This window comes from Leuciscus leuciscus (genome assembly GCF_965113295.1).
Source record: "Leuciscus leuciscus genome assembly, chromosome: 16".
In the NCBI taxonomy this organism is placed as follows: Eukaryota; Metazoa; Chordata; class Actinopteri; order Cypriniformes; family Leuciscidae; genus Leuciscus; species Leuciscus leuciscus.
In genome coordinates this window covers 14282462-14305234 of record NC_138740.1, presented here as the reverse complement: position 1 = coordinate 14305234, position 22773 = coordinate 14282462, and the positions used below count along the sequence as shown (strand labels likewise).

At 34.7% G+C, this 22773-nt stretch overlaps 2 protein-coding genes across 3 annotated transcripts; one reads left to right on the top strand and one right to left on the bottom strand.

The window, feature by feature from the left end:
• The first annotated feature begins 886 nt into the window (after window positions 1-886).
• On the top strand, window positions 887-7688 carry il12bb (interleukin 12B, b). The gene is made up of 9 exons (XM_082141424.1): window positions 887-982; window positions 1232-1313; window positions 2087-2353; window positions 4734-4839; window positions 6076-6248; window positions 6987-7147; window positions 7225-7343; window positions 7425-7458; window positions 7548-7688. The coding sequence occupies exons 2-8, from the start codon at window positions 1232-1234 to the stop codon at window positions 7453-7455; spliced, it is 939 nt and encodes a 312-aa protein (XP_081997550.1). The 5' UTR covers window positions 887-982; the 3' UTR covers window positions 7456-7458; window positions 7548-7688.
• A 1102-nt stretch (window positions 7689-8790) lies between these two features.
• On the bottom strand, window positions 8791-22503 carry ublcp1 (ubiquitin-like domain containing CTD phosphatase 1). Of its 2 annotated transcripts, none has more exons than XM_082141419.1 (12): window positions 22416-22503; window positions 21960-22040; window positions 17318-17484; window positions 17138-17229; window positions 16946-17031; window positions 16247-16362; window positions 14060-14158; window positions 13933-13970; window positions 13179-13277; window positions 12979-13095; window positions 10979-11106; window positions 8791-9663 (listed from the first exon to the last, which is right to left on the bottom strand). In XM_082141419.1, the coding sequence occupies exons 3-12, from the start codon at window positions 17469-17471 to the stop codon at window positions 9636-9638; spliced, it is 957 nt and encodes a 318-aa protein (XP_081997545.1). In that variant the 5' UTR covers window positions 17472-17484; window positions 21960-22040; window positions 22416-22503; the 3' UTR covers window positions 8791-9635. The 2 variants fall into 2 exon arrangements, with proteins under 2 accessions (XP_081997545.1, XP_081997546.1); XM_082141420.1 differs by having other exon boundaries at window positions 16946-17027; window positions 17143-17229.
• Between the last annotated feature and the right edge of the window lie 270 nt (window positions 22504-22773).

Below are 22773 nucleotides of genomic sequence, written 5' to 3'. Positions count from 1 at the left end.
AGTTTGATAAAAAATGATCATTCTAGAAGAAAATTTCAGATGGCACTTAGAGGCTTTTGCATCTGAACTCTTCATATATTTATAAATTACTATATGCTCCCATGTTGATGCCATTCATATATGTAAAACATATGTAATTATAAATGTATAAATTATGATATATTTATAAATTACTATATGCTCCCATAATGATGCCTTTCATATATGTAAAAATATGCAATTATATATTTATAAATTAGTAAATTACTCTATGCTCCCATATAGAAATCTTTTATATATGTACAAACTTTTTTTTTTATTATATATGCTCCCATAATGAATGCCTTTCATATATGAAAAAAGTAATATATTTATAAATTACAATGTTTATAAATTGCTATATATTTCCATATTGAAGCCTTTCATATATATAAAATATTCCAACCATAGATTATATTTATAAATTACAATAAATTACTTATATATTGGGCCACACATCAGGAGCATGTGAAACTCATATTGATGCCTTTCATAGAAAACTTATTTATATATATTTATATATACTTTTCTAAAGGCATCAATATAAGCCTCACATGCTCCTGCAGAAATTATGTTAGTGTATAATAATATTATAATATATATATATATATAACTAAAAAAAAAAATCATCATATAACAGCAGTGAAGCATGACTCACACACACACACATAATCGACCAATTACACTAAGTGAAAATGATTTAATTGCTAGATGATCTGTAAGGTGTTTCATTCTCATGTTCAAGCACTCCCGCTGAAACCCCTAACACATAACAAACACTGTCACACCTCTCGCACGGAAATCCCAAATACATACCACATGTCCACATCCCTCTGTTTACAGATAGACACTTCTGCTTGCTGGAAATTCACACTTCTGTATCACATTCATCTATAAATGTAGCTCAGGTCTAAGAGGACTTCAGTGAAAGGGAAGAGAGTCACCACAACTCATTCAGTTCAAGGTAAGATTCAAACAAAGGTGTCCTTCACATCTGGACTGCTGTTTTTCAGATATTATAAGAACATTGTTTAAGATGTTGTATATTAAATACTATGTTTATGATTTCATGATGACTAACTTTAAAAAAAAATTATATTAATATATAAATAATGTTTTTCTTTTAATATTTACTTCTATATTAACATTAACTTTCAATAACTGACACAATAATACCATAATATTAACATTTCATTTCATTTTTCTTGTTTAGATGAGCAAGATTGTGTTTCTTATTCTGCAAGCTGTCCTTCAGTTGGCTGGCAGCACTTCACTGAGGATCCTCAAGTCTAATGGTAAATATTGCTTAAATATCGTTTATTAGTATCTTATGTATATATATTGTAGAATGTTGGCAACACTTTACAATAAGGTTCATTAGTTAACATTAGTTAATGTATTAACTCACATGAACTAACCATGAGCAACACATTGGTTACTGTATTAGTTCATCTTTGTTAATGTTAGTTAATAAAAATACAGCTGTTCATGTTAGTTCACAGTGCATTAACTAATATTAACAAATACAACTTTTGATTTTAATAATGTATTAGTAAATGTTGAAATCAACATTAACAAACATTAATTAAATGCTGTAGAAGTGCAGTTCATCATGTTCATCAGGGCTTTTTATTTGACAAAACATTAAAAACAGTATATATTGTAAAATATGATTACAATTGATAATAATAATAAAAGTTTCTTGAGTAGCAAATAATCATATTAGAATGATTTCTGAAGGATCATGTGATACTGAAGACTGGAGTAATGATGCTTTGATCACAGGAATAAATTACATTTTAAAATATATTCAAATAGAAAACAGTTATTTAAAATTGTAATAATATTTCACAATATTACAGTTTTTTTGTTTTGTTTTTTAATCAAATGAATGCAGCCTTGGTGAGAAGAGAACATTAAAAACATGTAAAAAATCTTACGACCCCAAACTTTTGAACGGCAGTGAATATTACACATTTTGATCAATTCAATGCGTCCTTGCTTGCATGAATAAAAGTATGAATTTTTGAAAGTAGGCATTATTGATGAATGAGTTTTTCTGTTGTAGTTGTGGCTCTGGATGTGTCAGATCTGTCCAGCTCTGAGGTGTCACTGCAGTGTGGAGAGCAATATGAAGGAGAGCAGATTCACTGGGAGATGAACGAGAGAAGCATCCCTGAGACTGGAAACCGCATCACTGTCACCATAGACGGGCTGCGGGGGGGAAACTTCACGTGTCACAGAGCGAACCACAGAGATGTCCTGAATTACACACTGTTACTGGTCCATCCAGTCAGCTTTCCTAAAGGAGTTCTTACACAGTCCACTCACAGAGGTAAATATAAACAATATATATAAACACATACTATATATATATATATATATATATATATATATATATATATATATATATATATATATATATATACACATTTTAAAGTTTTAATAAAAAAAAAGTAATATCTAGTTATAAAGATGAGTTTTTACTGTAGATCCTCATTATCGAAATTCATTATAAAACCTTTTCATCTTGAACTAAACGTCATAAAGTCACATAATGTGAGAGTTAAATTCATTAGCTTTTAAATGTAAGATCAAAAGCCCTTGACATCTGCCTTTGGGAAAATTTGAATGCATAGCGACAAATATGTGCCGATAGGAATGTGCTGAAGCAGTTTATTCTGTTCCTATTTAATGCTTTGGGAATTGCCAGTCAAGATACACAGTGATTTTACTTGATTACTGTACTTAAGTATTATTTTTGGGGATTTTTACTTTACTTGAGTACAATTAAAAATCAATACTTTTACTTAATACATTTTTTTGAGGAAAAAAAAGTACTTTTTACTCCTTACAATTTTATTTATAGTCAAAAAGTACTTATTTTTTGGAGATCACTTCCTTCTATTTTCCCTTGCTATTACCAAACCAATTGAATTGCGCATAAATGGTCTCTGATTGCGCTCATGCCCAGTTTAATTTAAATGTTATTTATTCTGCCAATGAGATTCGTTTTCACATTCCATGAAATTGGTCAGACATGTTCATTGGTCCTTTGGAAGTGACTTCATGTCGCATCTATAGAGAGCCTAAGTCCCTCCCCTTCCGGTGGACCATCATGGGACCTTATTTCAGAAAAATATTGTATGGTAGTCAATGGCGAGAAACAACAAATATTTTGATCTCGTTTGAATTGTGCCCTGAATTACACATATGACGTTTGTCAATTTAAAAGATACATTTTAAAGTCAAGAAAGTCGCAGTTTGATGTAAAACTTTTGAGGTATAAGACTGTGAAAATACGTAATTACAAAGACTACAAACCCAAAAGGCGCACATGTGACGTCATACCTTTTCTCTCAGTGAATGAAGCTAACTTTACTGAAGCTAACGTCTGTCATTTCTTTCTATAGTCTTACGTTATAATCGTAACGTTACGCCGTCACGCCTGAGTGTTCATTGGGCGATTTTCACATAAAACTAAATGTTACTCTTCTGTTTTATGACAAACTGCGACTTTCTTGATTTTCATAATTATCTTTTAAATTGACAAACATCATATGTGTAATTCAGGGCACAGTTCAGACGGAATAAAAAGATAAGTTGTCTCTCGCCATTGACTACCATACATATTTTTTTCCGAAAAAAAGTCCGGAAGCTGAGGGGAGGGACTTAGGCTCTCAATGCACAGCACCTTGACCTGGAAATTAGAGAAATTATAAAAGTCAATCAGTGGAAGAAAATGGAGGAAGAACGTGATTCAGCTGCGAACCCGTGGCCGTACCGTAGCGAATTCTATTCTTTTAGTGGTAAAAGTATGTTTAGTGGATTGTTTAAAGCATGTTGCATACTGGCATTAGATTGTAGTCTTATAGTTTGATAATTAAATACAATTAAATACAAACAGTTCTAAAGCAGGATAAAACCTTGTATGTGGTTCATTCACTCCATGTTTTTAGAGATTCAAATCTTAAACAAGAATCTCTAGGTTTCATTTTTGCTTTTACTTCTTTAATACTCAAGTACAATTTTAATGTGGTACTTTTTTACTTTTACTCAAGTACGATTCTGGCCAGATACTTTTACTTTTAATTGAGTAAAATTTTTCCTCAGTACTTGTACTTTCACTTGAGTAACATTTTTGAGTACTTTTTACACCTCTGAAGATACACACGTAAAGTTAGGTATTTTGGGTTATTTTGCAGACTTCTTTCAGACTAGTGGAAAGAAAATATCCAAAATACAAATGTATGTTTATTGCGCTTTATCTGTTTGTGTCTGTAGATTTTAAAGTAAAACACAGAGGCTGTTCTTTAAAAAAATGAGTCCGAAATCTCCACTTTAGTAGCATAAAATTAGAGTGATAAAAATAGATGTGTACAACCTTAAGCTCTAACATGTCAACACAACGAAACACACATTTTGAAACTGTATCCGATGTTTAGATTTCTGTTCTGGAAATGAGAAGTAGCCTCAGTATTTCATGAAACGTTTCATACAAAACTAGTGTCTTAATGTACTGCAAGTCCACGATTCGTGTCCATGATATATATATTTGTCCGCATGTCATGTGCAGGGCTTTGTAGTTTTTGAAAAAAATAAGTTGAGTAAGAGATTAAAAGATTCAGTGATTCAAATTGATTTAATAAAATGTACATATGATTTGTTTGCTTTTCTCACCGTCTGTACTGTACTTTTTTTTATTGTCTGTCTAGAATTTGTTTCTTGTTTTGCGAGAAACTATAACGGACAGTTTCATTGCTCTTGGAAGTGGCATCAGGAACGGAAAGAAAGAGCCGTGGTATATTTCGCAGCAATACGGTAAATATTCTGGATTATACTTATTCTGGATGAAAAATTTATCAAGAATAAATAATCAATTTAATTACGCTGTATTCCTTTATTTTGATGGTCCCTTTTAAACATTCTATTGACTATAAGTAACTTTGCCAATACACTCTAACTATTAAAGGTATAGCGGAGGATCTTTCCAAATTTTAGATAAGACCCGCCCTCTCCACTTTTTGAAAAGTTTGATTGATTCACTAGAATGATTGACAATTAGGAGGACCAATAGTTTAGACTACCCACCAGGAAGTAAAACATCCTCTGCTATACCTTTAAGTAACTCTCATTAGAATGTCTGTTTTAAAGGGGTGGTTGAATATGATTTCACTTTTCTATCTTTAGTTAGTGTGAAATGTTGCTGTTTGAGCATAAACAATATCTGCAAAGTTACAACGCTCAAAGTTCAACGCAACGGGAGACATTTTCTTTTAAAGAAATTGCTTTTTAAGGACTACAACAAAGGGCTGGTAGGGACTACATGACATTCCTCCCGGGTTAGTGACATCACAAACCCTAAAATTTACATAAACCCCGCCCCCGGAACACGATTTATAGATTATCAAGACAGAATATGCTAATCAATGACTAGAAGATAACTACACATAAGCTACATATATTCACCAACTAACCATTCAGAAATGTTGTCTACATGCTTTCACTTGTTCTTGAGCCTCTCCATCTTTGTCTGACTTCGGTCTGAACATAAAGGCTAAAGGTTTTTTAAATTTTCAGTGCATGTCTGTGTAAGGTAAAAGGACACAAGCTGTTGAAGCTCCGCCCTCTGTGCCGGGAGCAGCAGCTCATTTGCATTTAAAGGGACACACACGAAAACTGAGTGTTTTTGCTCACCCTCAAAAAGTGACAATTTTAACATGCTATATATATCTGTTGGGTATTTTGAGTGGAAACTTCACACACACACACACACACACTCTGAGGACATCAGATACTTATTTTACGTCTCATGAAAAGGGCATTATACCACCCCTTTAATATCTGCTAACTCTTTATTGTGATGCTACCCAACAACCCTACCAGTCTTCTAATACTCTACTAACACTCTATTGACAGTTAGTAGACATGTAGGTGCAACGTTACTTATAGTCAACACAATGTGTTAAAGGGACCATCAAAATAATGTGAAACCAATTAGGCTAGGCTTATGTTGAAAGAGCAAATCAGAGCTAAACTGGGCATGTGTTTATACAGGAACTCTAGTTTGATCAACTGCACTCTGGACTCTGATATCTCGGGACTGACTTGTATCGACCAGGATTACTGTCCGTACTCTGAAGAGCCCAAGAGCATCAACCTCACTCTGTTCGTCAGAAACCTGTATCGGCTGGAGGAACACCAGAGGACTTTCTTCATCCGAGACATTGGTAAGAGCTTTTGTGCCCCCGGGTGGTCACTACATGTAACGGACTTCAGATTTGGGATCCGTTACTGTGTAGACCCATAATTTGAAGCCTTTTTGGTATTCATTTTGAAGAGTATATCTATTGATTTAGTATTTGAAGCCAAAAATTGTGACCAAATCGTTTTTGTGGGCAGTATGTGTAAATAAATACTCTAATGCTATAATATTATGGAATATTATAGAAATAATTTACTTTAAAAGAATATACTTTCAGACAAGAAAGTGCTTTCAGACACTTAATTGCATGTTATTTATAACTAAATGTATAGTTTAGTTTAAATTGATATGAAATGCAATTAGTTAAATATCGAAGTGCTTAAGTAGGATTTCTACATGTAATTTTATAATTATATTTTCTTCAATTATGGTAAACTAAAGTTACATAAATGTCCTTTTTATTGAAACTTGTGTGTCATGTATTTAAATATATTTATAATTAGACATTACAAATTTACAGGATTTAAAAAAAGATATAACCGGTAAAATATTTTCGAGTTTGGAATAAATAGTAAAATGTGTATTCATAAAAAAAATGCCCATGACAACGTTGTAAGATTTTATTTTATTCTTATTTTAAATCTTTTTAAGTCATCTTGAGGCCTTCTAATGGGCCCCGGTCCCCTGGTTGAGAAACGCTGTACTATACTGCTGATTTCCATTAAACTATTACTTCTGTCCTAACTCTAACTCAAACTCTCAGTTCAACCAGATAAAGTTAATATCACCAAGATCCAGGATGACCTGTTTGAGTGGCGCCCCCCTGGGACGTGGAGTTTGCCCTGCAGTTTCTTTCCCCTGTCCTACGAGGTGAAAGTGGCTCCCAACAATCATAACTGTAACCACACAGGAAGTCGTGTTGAAGTAAGCCAATTTTCTTGATTTTTTTTTTAATTTTTAAGATCGAAGAATATTAAAGATGTTTATTTCTGGTGACATAGAAATTGGAAGCCAACGTGACACATTACAAGGTGAACAGCAAAAAACCATATACTTTCTGCGTTCGAGCTCAGGACACAATTACTAAAACACTTTGGAGTGACTGGAGTCACCATCATATGTAAGTAAAGTTTGACCTGCAGTAGTATTTTATATTTTATGAAAATATTCAGCTTTACATTCTGTATCTATTGTGTAACAGAAGAAAACACCGGCACACTTCGGAACAATAAAAGGTGTGTTGATTTGTCTTTTAATGGCCATATTGATCATTTTTAGTTGATGTTATTGTGACATTTTTCAATTCTTTGTTTTATGAATGCAGGTCTCAAGGGACACATCACTCTGCTTGATCATCTGCTTTCTACTGCGCACAAAATATTGCAGCTTTTCATATTTATATTCTATGTTATATGTGCCACTGTAAAATTGATTTGTGCAATAAATTTTCCAGATCATTCAAATACTCAATGGCTTCATATTTCACAGCTTTTCTATATTTTATAGGTATATTTCATTTTATGTTGTTATGCAATGGGGTTTGTGTTAGTCAGGGACTGAGAGTGTCATTCCTGCTTGTGTGATTTGTCTTATTTACATGCAATAATGTGTTTATAATATAATATAATATAATATAATATAATATAATATAATATAATTAATATAATATAATTAATATAATATAATGCTAATCTTGGAGATTTAATGTAATATAGCTAGTGTTAGAGATTTCATATAATATAGCACATTTTGGAGATATAATATAATATAATAAAACTTATGTTGGAGATTTAATATAATATAATACAGCTAATGTTGGAGATTTAATATAATATAGCTAGTGTTAGAGATTTAATATCATATAATATAGCTAATTTTGGAGATATAATATAATATAATATAATAAAGCTTATGTTACAGATTTAATATAATATAATACAGCTAATGTTGGAGATTTAAATAACATTTATATTCCCAAAAAAAAGATCATGGCATAAAATGTTTGAAATCCACTATTTTGGTTTCAACATGTTCTAAGGCATCGTGCTAAAATGTGCCACAATATTTTTTCTAATATTGTTTTATAACATTTTACAACATAAGTTAACATTAGTCAATTCACTAAATAACATTAACAATGAAGAAATATATTTGTTACAGTGATTAAAAATCTTTGTTGACATTGGTTTCAGCTGATCATTGTTAGTTTTTGCACGTTAGCTCAGGTCCAATAAATATCAGCTTTTGATTTGAATAATCAATCAAATTAATAATAAAATTAACATTAAGATTAGTAAATGTTTATAAGTATAGTTAATGTTAATTAATTTTGAACCAAATAAACCTTAATGAAAACGGTTATATTATCTTTACTACATATACTGTATATAGCATTATTTATGATGTGACTACAGTTCAAGCCTACTCCATTGGCTTCATTTATAAAACGTAAATATATTTATAAAAGAGGACTTAGACGTGAAAAAGTTCTTAGAGCAAAAAATAATGTGTATAAAATCTTGACTGATATATAAACTTATTAAGCATCTGACAAACTACACACAAACTACTGTAAAACCATTTAAGTTTAATTTACATTTAGGTTACAACCATAAATCCAATACCCACATCTGAGCACCGGATGAAATGCAGTTACACAAAATGCAATACTGTTTACATAAGTTCATATCTACCGAAATTGATGACAACACATACTAGTGTTTAAAACAGAAGGGGGGGAAAATACCAACAAGCTTCAATGTTATGACCCGGTTTGATATGACCTCTTTTTCTCCTTATCATGTGACAGCTTTATGAACATAAAACATACATCGTTTGTATTTAGAAAAAAAAAAAACATGCATGTAAACATGACAAATGTTCATCATTGTGTTTTTATCTGCTATAACATCTCTTTGGAATTTAGAGCCATTCAGACAAAGAATTTTGCAGCCAGTCCAGAAATATTGCTTCTTTTAAGACATGGCACCTTCCAGTAAACACTTCATTCTTTCCATGGACTAAGATTTAGCAAAAAACTAAATTACATTTGCATCATATCCTCTTTCAATCAGATACAATATTAACAGAATGTCCAAATTTCCATATTCGCACCAACAACAAAAAAAAGTGAATTATAGGAAGAAGAGTGTGTCAGGCGGGGAATGAGGTAAAAGTACCGTCATGCTTGCATTAAATGCAGTCGATGCTATTAATTGTTGAATGCTTTTCATTGACCTGTTGAGGTAAACAGTGTTTTGAGGAGTACAAATGCTAGAATATTTTTTTGTCCTCCGGTAACGACCGACTATAAAGAGATGTAAGATGAACGACGCGAGATACAGAGAAGCTGATGACATGTGGAGCAGCAGTTGTTTGGTGAGGTACCGTTCTGGACTCAGTGCTGAAGATGTCATTGATTCTGCCTCTTTGAGAGGTACCTGTTGGACAAGGAGACAAAATCATTAGGGTTGTAAAAATCATTCGTTGCATTACACTTTTTAATGAATTCATTACATGATATGCTTATTACGGAGTCAAATTGATAGTCGCATATCTTCTTTTGGGGGCTTTTATTCCAGCAAATACATTATCTTCAATGCTGTTGTCTTCCACAATAAATGTAAACAGATATTATACAGCATATTATTAAACAGAAGTTTCTCAGTCCATAGCAGTGCCGTTTTAATATCACTGATATACTTGATATAGCTTTTGTTAATATTTTGAACCATATAATGTATTTAATTTTATTTTAGTAAACTTAAGTTTTAGTCATTTTTATTATTTTTTTAGTATGTCTATATATTTTAGTACTTCACATTAAACTAAATGAAAATAGGAAATGTTGCCTTGGAAAATAGCTGAAATAAAATAAGCTTACATTATTTATATATTAATGTATTTTTTCTGTTTTTATTTTTTATGGTTTTAGATTTAGTTAATGACACATTTTAAAATAAAGTTTGTCAATCTGTCCAAGATATAGACTTAACTATTAACTATCAAATTATTTTTCAATTGTCACTTTTCTATAATTAAATCGCACCACATTAAAGGTTTGTTTACACGACAATAATGTAAAAAATAAATAATAATAAATAAATAAAAACTTTAGTTTTTTTCGTACAGCTGACAACTAAATGATCCAAGTTCACATGGATCCATGAAAACGACTAAAATCGCTGTATTCTGCTGCGAGGTCAGTATTTGGCGATGTCACTATGTAAAGAAAAACTATAAAAATGTGAATTTGTGAACGGTCTATTGGTACGTAGTTTACACGTAGACAATAAGGGTTTAGCGGTATCGTTTTCAAAAACGTGCACTTTCAAACCAGTTTTCAGCCCCCCCAAAACGCTGTTGTCGTCTAAATGAACAGCTAAAACGCATAAAAAAAAGTTCAGTTTTTAGCGGAGAACCGTGTTGGTAAATGGCCACTAAAATTACTCTTAAATACATACAATTTAAAACGTTAAAGTCACCCTGAGGTGAAAATCAAGTATTTAATATTGTTTATATGTCTATTGTTTATATGTCTATGTATAAAAAGACAGTCTCAAAAACACGGATTGAAATCTTTTCAAGGTACAAACTACCTTGTAACCAATCAAACCAAGTCTTTGAGCTGACGTGAGTGAGCGGAGGCGGGGCTAATTAGCATATTCATGGTTTTGCGTATACTAAATGAGGAAAGGGTGTTATAAGGCATGAATAATTAGTTATAAAGTGAATAGAGTATTTTATTGACTTCACCTTTCCCAGTGCTTGTGGTTGAGACCCGAGAAGTCTTCCAGTTTGGCGATTTCCTTCAGATACAGAGACAGCTTGTAGAGCTCTTTGTCTTTCTCACGGTTTAAGTGTGCCTTCATGAACGGTCTGATCTGTAACCAATACATGGAGAGGAATACATGTTTAAAACCATTTAATACAGTTTCTTATAAAGCAGATGCAAAAACAACAGAGACAATTATTTGACACAAGCTAGTGGTGGAAAAAACAAAACAAAAAACAAAACAGATTCTCTGATACTGAAATAATTCTGAAGAATTTCACGTTTCATGTTTAGTTTATAACTGCAGCTGCCACTTATAAAGTGCTGGGTAAATTACTTTACTGATTCCAAATTACACAACAAATCGTAGTTAGTAACTAACTATCCATTGAAATCCATTACATTGCACATTTTAGGTAATATACCGGTAATCAGATTACTTTTGACTCTTTTATCACATTCAATTTGAATCGGATAATCTTCTTCCACACTGATATAAAAATACAAAGAGAAAGAAAATATATTCCATTCTTTTATCAACAACATGAAGTGAATTAAACATTACATCATGTCAGGGTTTCCCAGGTTAGGGTTCGTGAAGGAACTGCAGAGGTGTGAGAGTTTAATGAAAAGCTATTAAGTAATTAAATCATAAAGATTTTAAATGAAAATAATACAAATTATAATAAAAATGTGTTTGAAAGACAAAAGCCTTCCAAAGACAGAGCAACACATAATTAAATGAGTCACTGAGTGATAATTTGTTCGTCAGGAGTTCATTCGATGTTGCAATGTTGAGAAAACACTCCTTTAAAAGTGAAATGATTTCTATAAATTCAGTGGTCAAATGCTTTGTGGCCTCTCAATTTTCCATGTAATTATAGCCGGCTATGATTGAACGTTGTGAGGCTACACTGGCGTTCAAACATTTGGGGTTTTTGAAAAAGTCTTATGCATTTAGTCAACCCACAATTTATTCAGATACCTTCAACATTTCTCACAATTATCACAGTGTATTCGCTATAGTTTAGAAGATGGTAATAAAATATGACAAGGACTTATGAGTTATCAAATCAGTTGATATTTCCCTGGTTTTGGCCACCCTTCTGTTAGACTGTCTCAAATGAATTGGGTTGAATAGCTGTTATATTTAAGTACACTATTAGATAATACCAATTTAGTTCAACAAATTACCAAGCAATGCTTAATTTTGTTCAGTCTGTGGTGTAAAAAGGTCGCATTAGCAATTAAAGAAAAAAACACTTAAGCAAAAGGTCAAAGTGTCTGAATAATTTTTGGTCCCACATTTTTATAAAATTTACCGGTAGTCCACTGTATGAAGAATTTTAGTGTATAATGTGTCACAGTTTTCTTTATTTTGCTATCCTCACTTACATAAATTAACTATAGTGTCCTGCACCCACTAGTAAAAAGACATAAATTATATCTGGTGTCTAAATAATTTGTGGTTTGACTGTATTTGATTAAAAATACAGTAAAAGTGTGTAATATTACAAATAACCGTTTTCTATTGGAATATACTTTAAAGTGTAATTTATCCCTGTGATGATAAGGCTGAATTTTCAGCATCATTACTCCAGTCTTTAGTCACATGATCCTTCAGAAATCATTCTTATATGCTGATTTGCTGCTTAAGAAACATTGTTTTTTATTATTACCAATGTTGAAAACGGTTGTGCCGCTTCATATTTTTGTGGAAATCATTATACATTTTTTTGATGAAGAGTTTAAAACAACAGCATTTAAAATCATAATAATTATATATATATATATATATATATATATATATTATATAATATTATATTATATATATGTCTTACGGTAGTGTATATTACTTTAGAATAATTAATTAATTAATAAAAAGTAGAACAAGAATCAGATCAAATCAAATCACGATGTGCCTTCCTAATTCCTTATTAATTCCCAACTTAAATCAGAAATAAACTGAACTCCAGCATACCTTCAGTCCATTCTGTGGATTCATGAGGAAGTTTCTTCCGATGTCATCAAACATAACCGTGTTCTTCCTGTCGTAGAACTCACTATATTTACCCCATATGACTCCCAAAGGCTTCACCTGAAACATGACATGCAGACATTATGCATCATGATAATGAAATGTAGAGACAATGACATATTTTTAACTAGAAGATGTCTGACCTCTACGACTCCTCTTTTAGGTGTGTGTACAGTGATCATAGCTGCACTGTCCAACATGAAGGTGATCTTGTAGTTTGGATTGTCTGTCACCCCCAGTTCCTAAAAGACCACAGGTATAGCATTATGTTAATGTTAGTAATGGAGACCATAGGGTTTACTTAAAGTCCCCCTGTAGTCAATAATTTTATCGCTTAAAACTCATCTTTGATCACCAAAATTACATAAAGCGTTTTTTCCTTGAAAAAATTCATCATGCCTTAAAATAGCTTGAATATAACTCTACACCCTTGCTTCATTTAGTTTATGTGGTTCTATGCAAATGAGCCCCGCCTCCACTCACTCACACCAGCCCAGAGATCCACTTGTTGTCGATCAAACGTCAACCTGATTGGTTACAAGGTAGTTTGTGACGTCAGAAACACTAGCGATTTCAAACAGAGTTTTTGAGACTGTCTTTGGTTCACTGCAGTTTTAAGGAGAAAATACTCAGCAACGGTGCCGTCTTATGAATTTACACATGGTTTGTCTTAAAGCATATTAAAAACACCAGACATAAACAATATTAAAAGCTTGATTTTAACCACAGAGGGACTTCAACTATTTATCACCAGAGTCCTATCATAACCCAAGGCACATTCGAGGCTTGAGGGAAAACTGTTCATTTTGGTGGAATAGACTTTTAGCACATCAGCATATATAAAAGCATTATGATGAAGTCTTCATTTCTAATGTGGAAAACAAAACAAGGACCTACCTTCATTTTAGCATCAATCCACTTCATACTTGTTGCAGCTAAAAAGGAATGAAAGAGAAACAATAGATCTGAGTCCCTGAGCATCTTGTAGAGTCTGCAAATCTTGATTATCTAGATGGATACTTACACCAGATGACAATATCATAGTCCTCATATGCTGATGTAAGAAACTCGTGCAAGTATGGTCTCATCAGCTCCTGACCCGTCTCTGCACAGGACTTATGATCTACATTTAAAGAAGAAAAAAACATATGCATATACAGTACGTACACACACATATACATGTACCGGTATATACATATACATACTTCTTTAACCGGGTAGGCTGGGTTGTGCGTAATGTCAAAAAAGTGCCCGATGCAGATACACTGGATAGGTTTACTATAAGCGAGACGCTTGTGTTCGCTCTATATAGAGTATTAGCTACTCAGTTGCTTACTCTCATGACGCATAGCAACACAGCTAAAAGTATTCCTAATAAGTTGGTCCTTTTATTGAAAGTAACCTACATTTACCTGTTGAGACATGCATTCACAAGCACCCATCAGATGCAAAATATGCTGTATTTTTGTAATTCTGCTAGGTGTCACTAGTGTCGCTGAAACTATAAACTTCCGCTTTAAACGGTAAGGCGCATCAGCATGGGACACACTTAGGGTACGTTTACACGACAACGATATGCTTGAAACGGAGAAGCTTTTCCCGCGCAAAGACGACACCACTGTCAAAATGATCCCCATTCACGTTTAGAAAACGACTAAAAACGCTGTATTCCGCTGCTAGACCAGTAGATGGCGATGAAACACTATAGACTGAACACGTAATACGAATGGGCATGACATCATCGTCTTCACAGATTCACGTTTTTGTTGTTTACATGAAGACCGTTTTCAAAAACGTGCACTATGAAACACGTTTTAAAAAATTTTTGCACCCGAAACACCGTTGTTGTGTAAATGAACGGCCAAAACGCATAGATGTTTTTAAGTTTTTTGTTAAAAAAAAAGACTAATAAGAAACCCCATGACAGGTGTCAATTTAAAAATGCCGGAGGTATTTATTTATTTATTAAGAATTAAAAAAATAGTACAATATAATAAATATTATGTAGCCAGTAGCCTATTATTAATAAAATAAGTAAAATATTATTATAATACATAAGCATAGTAAATCTTTAAAAACAAGTTGAAATAATGCAATGACTTTAACAAACGCATAGACTAACGCATTAACAACCTTCAATAGTTACAGTAGGTCTACTTACAGTAGGCCTGTCTTTAACAATTTAAATGTTTTCGTAAAAAATAAATTTCCCAATGGAGAACTTTTTTTCAGTTGATTTAGTCCATTTAGTTTTGTATCAAATACAATGTGATTTTCGTTGATGGAGATCTGGCAGCAACAGCACATTTTTCCACTTGGGCGAGCGATTCGTGGACAGCTTTCCCTGCGCATGAAATCCCCTATATGCCAGCAAACCAATGAGAACACGGGACAATGATGACGATACATAACAATGGAGCGTAGGCGCCAAAGCTATTGCTCACCCGAAACCCTCCGTAACTCCCAGATTTGAAGAAAATTACCATAGCTTGGCAATAAATACATGACAGAAACATACATACGTATTATTACCAAAGTCCTATCATGTAAGCTTCATGGTACACCTCAAACAAGGGAATTTATGATAAATTATATTTATATAATTAATCATGTTAATGCTAATCAGCGAGTCCACGAATGGCTTGGGTGTGCAGAGCATTCGCAGCTTATAAGGACTGCAAAGCCACTGATGTATACATGCGTGTGGTCAAAACATGGTTGATTTTTCTATCAAGGGACCCTAAAGAATTCAAGTAGAGCAGATCTTTGAATTTCAATTTAAAGGCGGCATGAAACAGAAGTTGCGATAGTCTTTTCTTCCCGATTATGACGAATATTCAAGTGAAACAACTTCTCAAACTAGACAAAATGTAGGGCGGGACTCGATTTTTGTCCATATGGAATTGATTGGATGGTTGTGGTTTGTTATTGGTGTGATGTCGTGTGAGTGACAGGTTGTCCCACCCTTACAGCAGTAAACATGGCATCAAAGAAAAGAGAAGATGTTGTTGCAAGAGGGAGGGGAAGTTAATTTGATTCAAGATTACGGCGGTTCATGGATTTATAAGAAATACCACAATATTCCATTAAATAAAAAAAATTATAAAAAAAGTCAGTTTTGATTTCATGACGACTTTGCTATTGGCTAGATGGATTTACTCAGTGCTACTTACATTATCAGATGCATGTGGTTTGGGTTTCAAAGACTCACCAAAGAGCGTATAGTCAATATCTAGAACAAGCAATCTTTTTCCTGGTCTTGGGGGATTTAACTCGTCAACTTTATAATCTTTCACTCGACGAGCTATCTTGGCCAAATTCTCCTCTCTGTGTAAAAGGAAAACAAATATAAAACGTTCATTCAGAATAATGGGCTGAATAATCTTGTTTCCAAATGTATGATAGTGGCAAAAGAAAATACAGTAAATTTAACTCTGGTACTTCATTAGTAAATATACAATATAAGTATTTAGCCTATATTTAAAACACAAAATACCGTTCAAAAGTTTGGGGTCTGTACGATTTTTTAAATGTTTTTGCGTCTCTTATTCTCACAAAAAGTGAAGAATTTGCTGAATTTTCAGCATCATTACTCCAGTCTTCAGTGTCACACGATCCTTCAGAAATCATTCTAATATGATGATTTGCTGCTCAAGAAAAATGTCTTATTATCATCAATGTTGAGTTGTGATGCTTAATATTTTTATGGAAACCATGAAACTTAATTTCTTACAGGATTCTTTCATAAAAACAGCATTTATTAGAAATTTTGTAACATTAAATATTCATTTACTGCCTTTTTGATCAATTTAATGCATACTTACTGAATAAAAATGCTTATTAATTTCATATGTATATCTCACTGACCCCAAACTCTTGAATGTGGAATAAATAACAGGGTTTCACTGGCCTGTTTTCAACTTCAGTCACCTCCTCTTCAATGTCAAAGTCATTGACCACATCATCATTTTCTGGTGGAGGCGCCAAAACATCTTCCTATGGAAAGGAAACTCAAAGGTTATGAGATCTTGCATTGTACGAAGAGCAAAACATACTTGAGTTTCCATAAAGTCTAACAATTAAACTCAATAATATTACCAACCAAACTTTCCTCTCTGGTGCCCATCATCATAATTTTGGTATTGGGCTTCAATTTCAAGTCACCCAGTTTGACTTCATCATCTGCTGGTTTACCTGGCGAAAGTAGAAAGTTACACAACGCTTCTGTTTTTACTTTGCATATTGTGTATCAGAAATAGCGTGTGTTTTTAATACCACTCACCTTTCACTTTCAACCCCAGGAGCTTCTGTCGTTCTGGGAGAACTCCTGTGAGTGATTTAATGGACTGTTTCAGATCCAACACAGTGTCCTCCTCAGACAGTGTACTAATGGAGTACTCCTGCCCACCCCACTTGATAATAACCGAAACAGACATGCTGGTGGATGAGCTGTCAAAGGCAGTTTTGTGTTATTTGCACATCATAGGAATTATTTTTGATATTAAATCAAATGTCAGAAACACAATGAACACTTTATGGAGTTCATCAGCATAAACATGGGGTTGGACAATGAAACGGAAACACCTAGTTTAAGACCACAATAATATATTATTATGGTACAGGGCTTCCTTTTGCAGCAAATAGGCTACAGCATTAAATCGTCTTGAGAATATACAAGAATACAAGTTCTTCATAGTGACCAGAGGGATTTGAAGCCATTCCTCTTCCAGAACAGTGGTCAGGTCACTGTGACGCTGGTATTTACCAAAATACCCCTTAAAGTGGCTCAGAAATATTTAGGTCTGGTGACTGTTCAGGCCATGGGAGATGTTTAACTTCACTTTCATGTTCATCAAACTATTCTATCACAAGTCTTGCTGTGTGCATTGGTGCATTATCATCCTGATACATGGCAGCCCCTTCAGGGCACAATGTTTGATCCATTAGGTTCTCACGGTCGTCCAGAATGGTTCAGTAGTCCTTGGCATCAAGCGCAGTAGTGAACGCCATGATATTGCAGCTCAAACCATCACTGATCCACCGCTGTGCTTCACTTTGGGCAGCAACAGTCCGGGTTAAGCCTCTTTTGGGCTTCTCCTCACCGAAACTCCAACGGATGTGGGAAAGACAGTGAAGGTGGACTCATCAGAGAACAATACATGTTTTACAGTGTCCACAGCCCAAGATTTGCACTGTTGGCACCAATGAAACCGACGTTTGGCATTGGTACAAGTGACCAAAGGTTTGGCTATAGCAGCCGACCATGAACTCCTGACAAACAGTTTTGGTGGAAACAGGAGAGTCGATGTGCGAATTCTGCAGTGAGTTGGGCAGCGGTGGTTTTATGTCTTTTTGGATACAATACGGGTTAGTACATGGACATAGAGTTTCCACTTGCGTCGACAGTTACTCCTGTTGGATGTGGTTCGTCCAACATAGTGGTTAGAGGTCGACCGATTCATCGGTTTTGCAGATATATCGGTGCTCATAGTTGATTGGTGGAACTGTTGTTATCGGCAAAAATCCATACCGATAGTTCTTGCGGGTTGCGTCCGTTGCTGGAGCGGCTGAGAAGTGTGCGCTGTCATTACCATAGACAGTAAAAGAAATGGACACAGCGACCCCATAGACTTCAACGGAGAAAAGTGAAGTAAATTAGAAGCTCTCACTTCCTGATGGCTGAGCGTACTGCGCAGACTCAAACTGAGCTTGATGACGTAGATGTGACGTGAGCAACCTGTCTGTCTTCTAGTAGCTGTGCCAAGAGAAATCTGAATCATTCCCTTCCGAAACTTGCAGAGACGGAGAGCATGAGTAGGAGGTGTCCATGAGCTTGGAGCAACTTTTGCTAAGTATTCTGATTAATAATTTTGTCATTTTGCCTCCACGTCCCCTCGATTGCCTGCGAGCTCCTCCTGTCTATACGGTAATCTCTCTACTGTGCGACAGAGAGTCACGTGGTTATGACGCAATCGTTAGCCTATTTTTACAAAAACTGCTTCTACGGGGCCATAACGTAAGATACAAGGTAATGGAGCCTTTTATACATTGTCGTGTTTCTTTAGAAATAAATAATGGACAAATGGAGTCTTTAAACGCCTCAGATGTAAAGTTATTCGCTGTCAAAGTGACGCCAAAATGAATGGGAGTCAGTGGAATGCTAACAGAAGGTGATGGTCTGCTAATCAATGGCGGCCCCCAGGGAAGCTTCGGTTTCCGGCTGATAGATTACCCCCTTGGTCATTACACAGTACAAGAGCGCTGAGAAGAGAGTGCTGGCATTATACAGAGCGAGAGCGCCCTCTAGAGGACAAATAACAAACTATCACTGACACCTCGAGGTGTTTATTTTCACACTGCACGGAGAGCGCCGACACTTCAGATGCGCATTTAAAACACCGACAGCGAAACGGTATGATACAGAACACTACAGTCCATGTTGCCATATCATTATAAAGTAATTCATTTGTTGACTAGATTCTGCATTAGCACAGAAAGAACCGTCGAGGCTGTGAGGACTCTAACATTAGTACCTCAAGCGGTTAAAACAATGTGACAAAAACACACGCAAACCTGACCCAAATGTTTAATGTTGCAGTTGTTACCTAGCCTAGAAATCTAGACGCACCCTAGCGGCAGCAAAATGTATTTTGCAGCCAGGGCAGTCTAGCAACTCTCCATTGACTTTCGAGCTGCAAAAACCTAAATTGGGTCAGGCCAATCACGTCGTGTATAGAGTAGGCGGGGCGGGCTTAACATATGACGACAGAGTGAACTTGCGACGGTTACCTACCACTTGAAAACAAAGAATGGCTGCTGCTGGCGAACATCTTTCGAATCGGCTTTGTCCGCGACTCTGGAGGACTTGGAGTTAAGTTTTTCTTTGAGAAAAGAGCATAGAACAGCACTGAAGTCATTCTTAAAAAAAGGAAGATGTGCTTGTAGTTTTGCCGGCCAGATACGGCAAAAGCTGAATCTATCAACTAGCTCCGCTGTTGGGAAAACGCTCTGGTTGGTTGAAGCGCTGTCCTATTGCGTGCAGAGGGAATTTGAAAGACAGCCGTTTATCCCGCCCCTCGGATTGAGCGTGTCTATGGTGAGTTGCCAGACCCAACATCTTGATGTAGGTCTGGCTTGCCAGGCTAGTTGTTACCATCTATTTGCATTGGTTTATATCCAGCTGGTCACTTTTATGCATTCATTAGCTGGCGAAGTTGCATATTTAAAACTAGTGACGTGATTGCTTTCTCAACATTGATATATGTTCATGTAGCTGAGAGAAACATAAACAAATCAGAAACGCATTTGATTCAATTATTTTTTATCACTGCAATACATATTGTTATTTTGATTAGATAGCCAAGTGATCATCAAGTGTTCTAATATAGAAGCAAATAAAGTGAGAGACTATACATGTGATATAGGCCTACATTTATGTAATTTTAATGCTCTGGCCTTTGCAGATATTTATAGACGGCCATCTTTAAAGGGATACTCCACTTTTTTTGGAAATAGGCTCATTTTACAACTCCCCCAGAGTTAAACAGTTGAGTTTGACCGTTTTCGAATCCATTCAGCCGATCTCCGGGTCTGGCGGTACCACTTTTAGCATAGCTTAGCATAGATCATTGAATCGGACAAGACCATTAGCATCTCTCTCAAAAAAATGTCAAAAGAGTTTCGATATTTTTCCTATTTAAAACTTGACTCTTCTGTAGTTACATCGTGTACTAAGACCAACGGAAAATGAAAAGTTGCGATTTTCTAGGCTGATACGGCTAGGAACTATACTCTCATTCCTGCGTAATAATCAAGAAACTTTGCTGCCGTACCATGAGTCCAGCAGGCATAATGATATGACGCAGCGCCTAAAAATAGTCCCCAGCTCAAAACAGTCCCCACATTTTTTTGAGAGAGATGCTAATGGTCTGCTAAGATGCTAAAAGTGGAGTATCCCTTTAAGCATAGCAGACTCTTTAGATTTATATGAAGTGTTAACACTTTACAATATGATTACATTTTTAGCATTAACTAAGGTTAATAAATGTTGTAGTATTGCCCATTGTTAGTTTGTTAATTTCAGCATTTACTAATACATTTTTAATGTATCTGTTAACCTTAGTTAATGTACTATGAACTAACATGAATGGTCAAGGTACAATTGTCTTGCTCAAATATTAATACATGCTGTAAAAAAAATATAATTATATTGCATAATGCATATAGTTCATGAAAGCTAGCTAATACATCCTTGTTAACAAGTGGGATTTGCAAAGTGTTACCTATGAAATTTACGCATGTTTCTTACAGCTAAAGAAACCTGTAATATTTTAATGTTTAAATTATTTTCTGTAGAACTTCATATTTATATATTTCTTTCATTTAGCACATTTCAGTTCAGCACTGTTTTACTTGGAGTGTTATGTTTTTTTTATATCCCAGTATCCAAAAATATCGGTTGATTAATCGCTATTGGCACGTACGGTCAAACTTGAATATCGGTGTCGGTAAAATCCACTATCGGTCGACCTCTAGTTGTGGTATGCTGAAATTACCCTGGATAGAGTAGCTCACGAATTACAATGCACCACAAAGACTCGCTGTCCTGGTCACAGATGAGCCAGCGAGATGCACACTAACAGTTGTCCTCTTTTGAACTCTCCCATTATGTTGTGTGGATGGCAATATTGAATGTGCAGCTGTGCTATTGCTCTGCTGATTCATCCTTGACACTCAGATCTTACTGATAGAACGTAAAATCAGTAAAGACTGGCTATCAGGCCGCACACACACACACACACACACACACACACACACACACACACACACACACACACACATATATATATATATATATATGTGAAACCTCTAACGCTATAATGGCCAGTGTTTCAGTTTCATTGTCTAACCCCTGGAGATGTTACCTTGGAAACGCTACACCAACATCAGCAACAGAAGATTTCCACTGTTCAGTACACAAGACAAATGGGTCAGGTGCTACATCACTGTAAAAAACAACAACAACCTCATTAAAAAAATACAATCTAATAAAATACAAGATAAGCCTATGGCATGATGATCACACAGAGCATTATTACATGTAAGTGTTTGTAAAAAAAAAAAGAGTGTAACTAACTAGTTGATGTATTTTTTTTGCAATTCTAGATCTCAAAGACCTCGATCAAGGGATGGATGGATCTGGTAAATTGCATTAGTGAACAAGCATGCATTAGCTTCATTAGCTTTTAACTCATTAAGTTGTTTTGCATGTAATGAGATCTGATCTGATATTCGTGATCACGCCATTCAGTTCTACATAAATGAATCAAAAACATCTATGCTAAACAGACAAAAAGAATAGGGAAAGGGTTCTCACGTACATACGATCCAGTTCATTCAAAGCTCAAGCCGACTACTGCAAGCACCGCTAGATTTGCTTTGTTCTTCTTCTCTTTGAGTTTGCTTATGATGGCCTGACTGCTGCGCCTACTGCCACCTGCTGTTAAAAAGTAGATTGAACGCTAATTTTTTGCATTCTATAATCTGATTCGTAAAAAAAAAAAAACCTTGGACATTATTTGTGTTTAGCATTTGGGTTTGAATTTGAATTTGAATTTGAATTTACGATCTGCCGACTAAATAAACGCATTTTCTGCAAGGTTTTTTATTTTTTGGTGTGTGAGCGGAAGTGAGTTCGACTCCACGACTCGGTTCTTTCAAGCAGTTCATTTAAAGGAA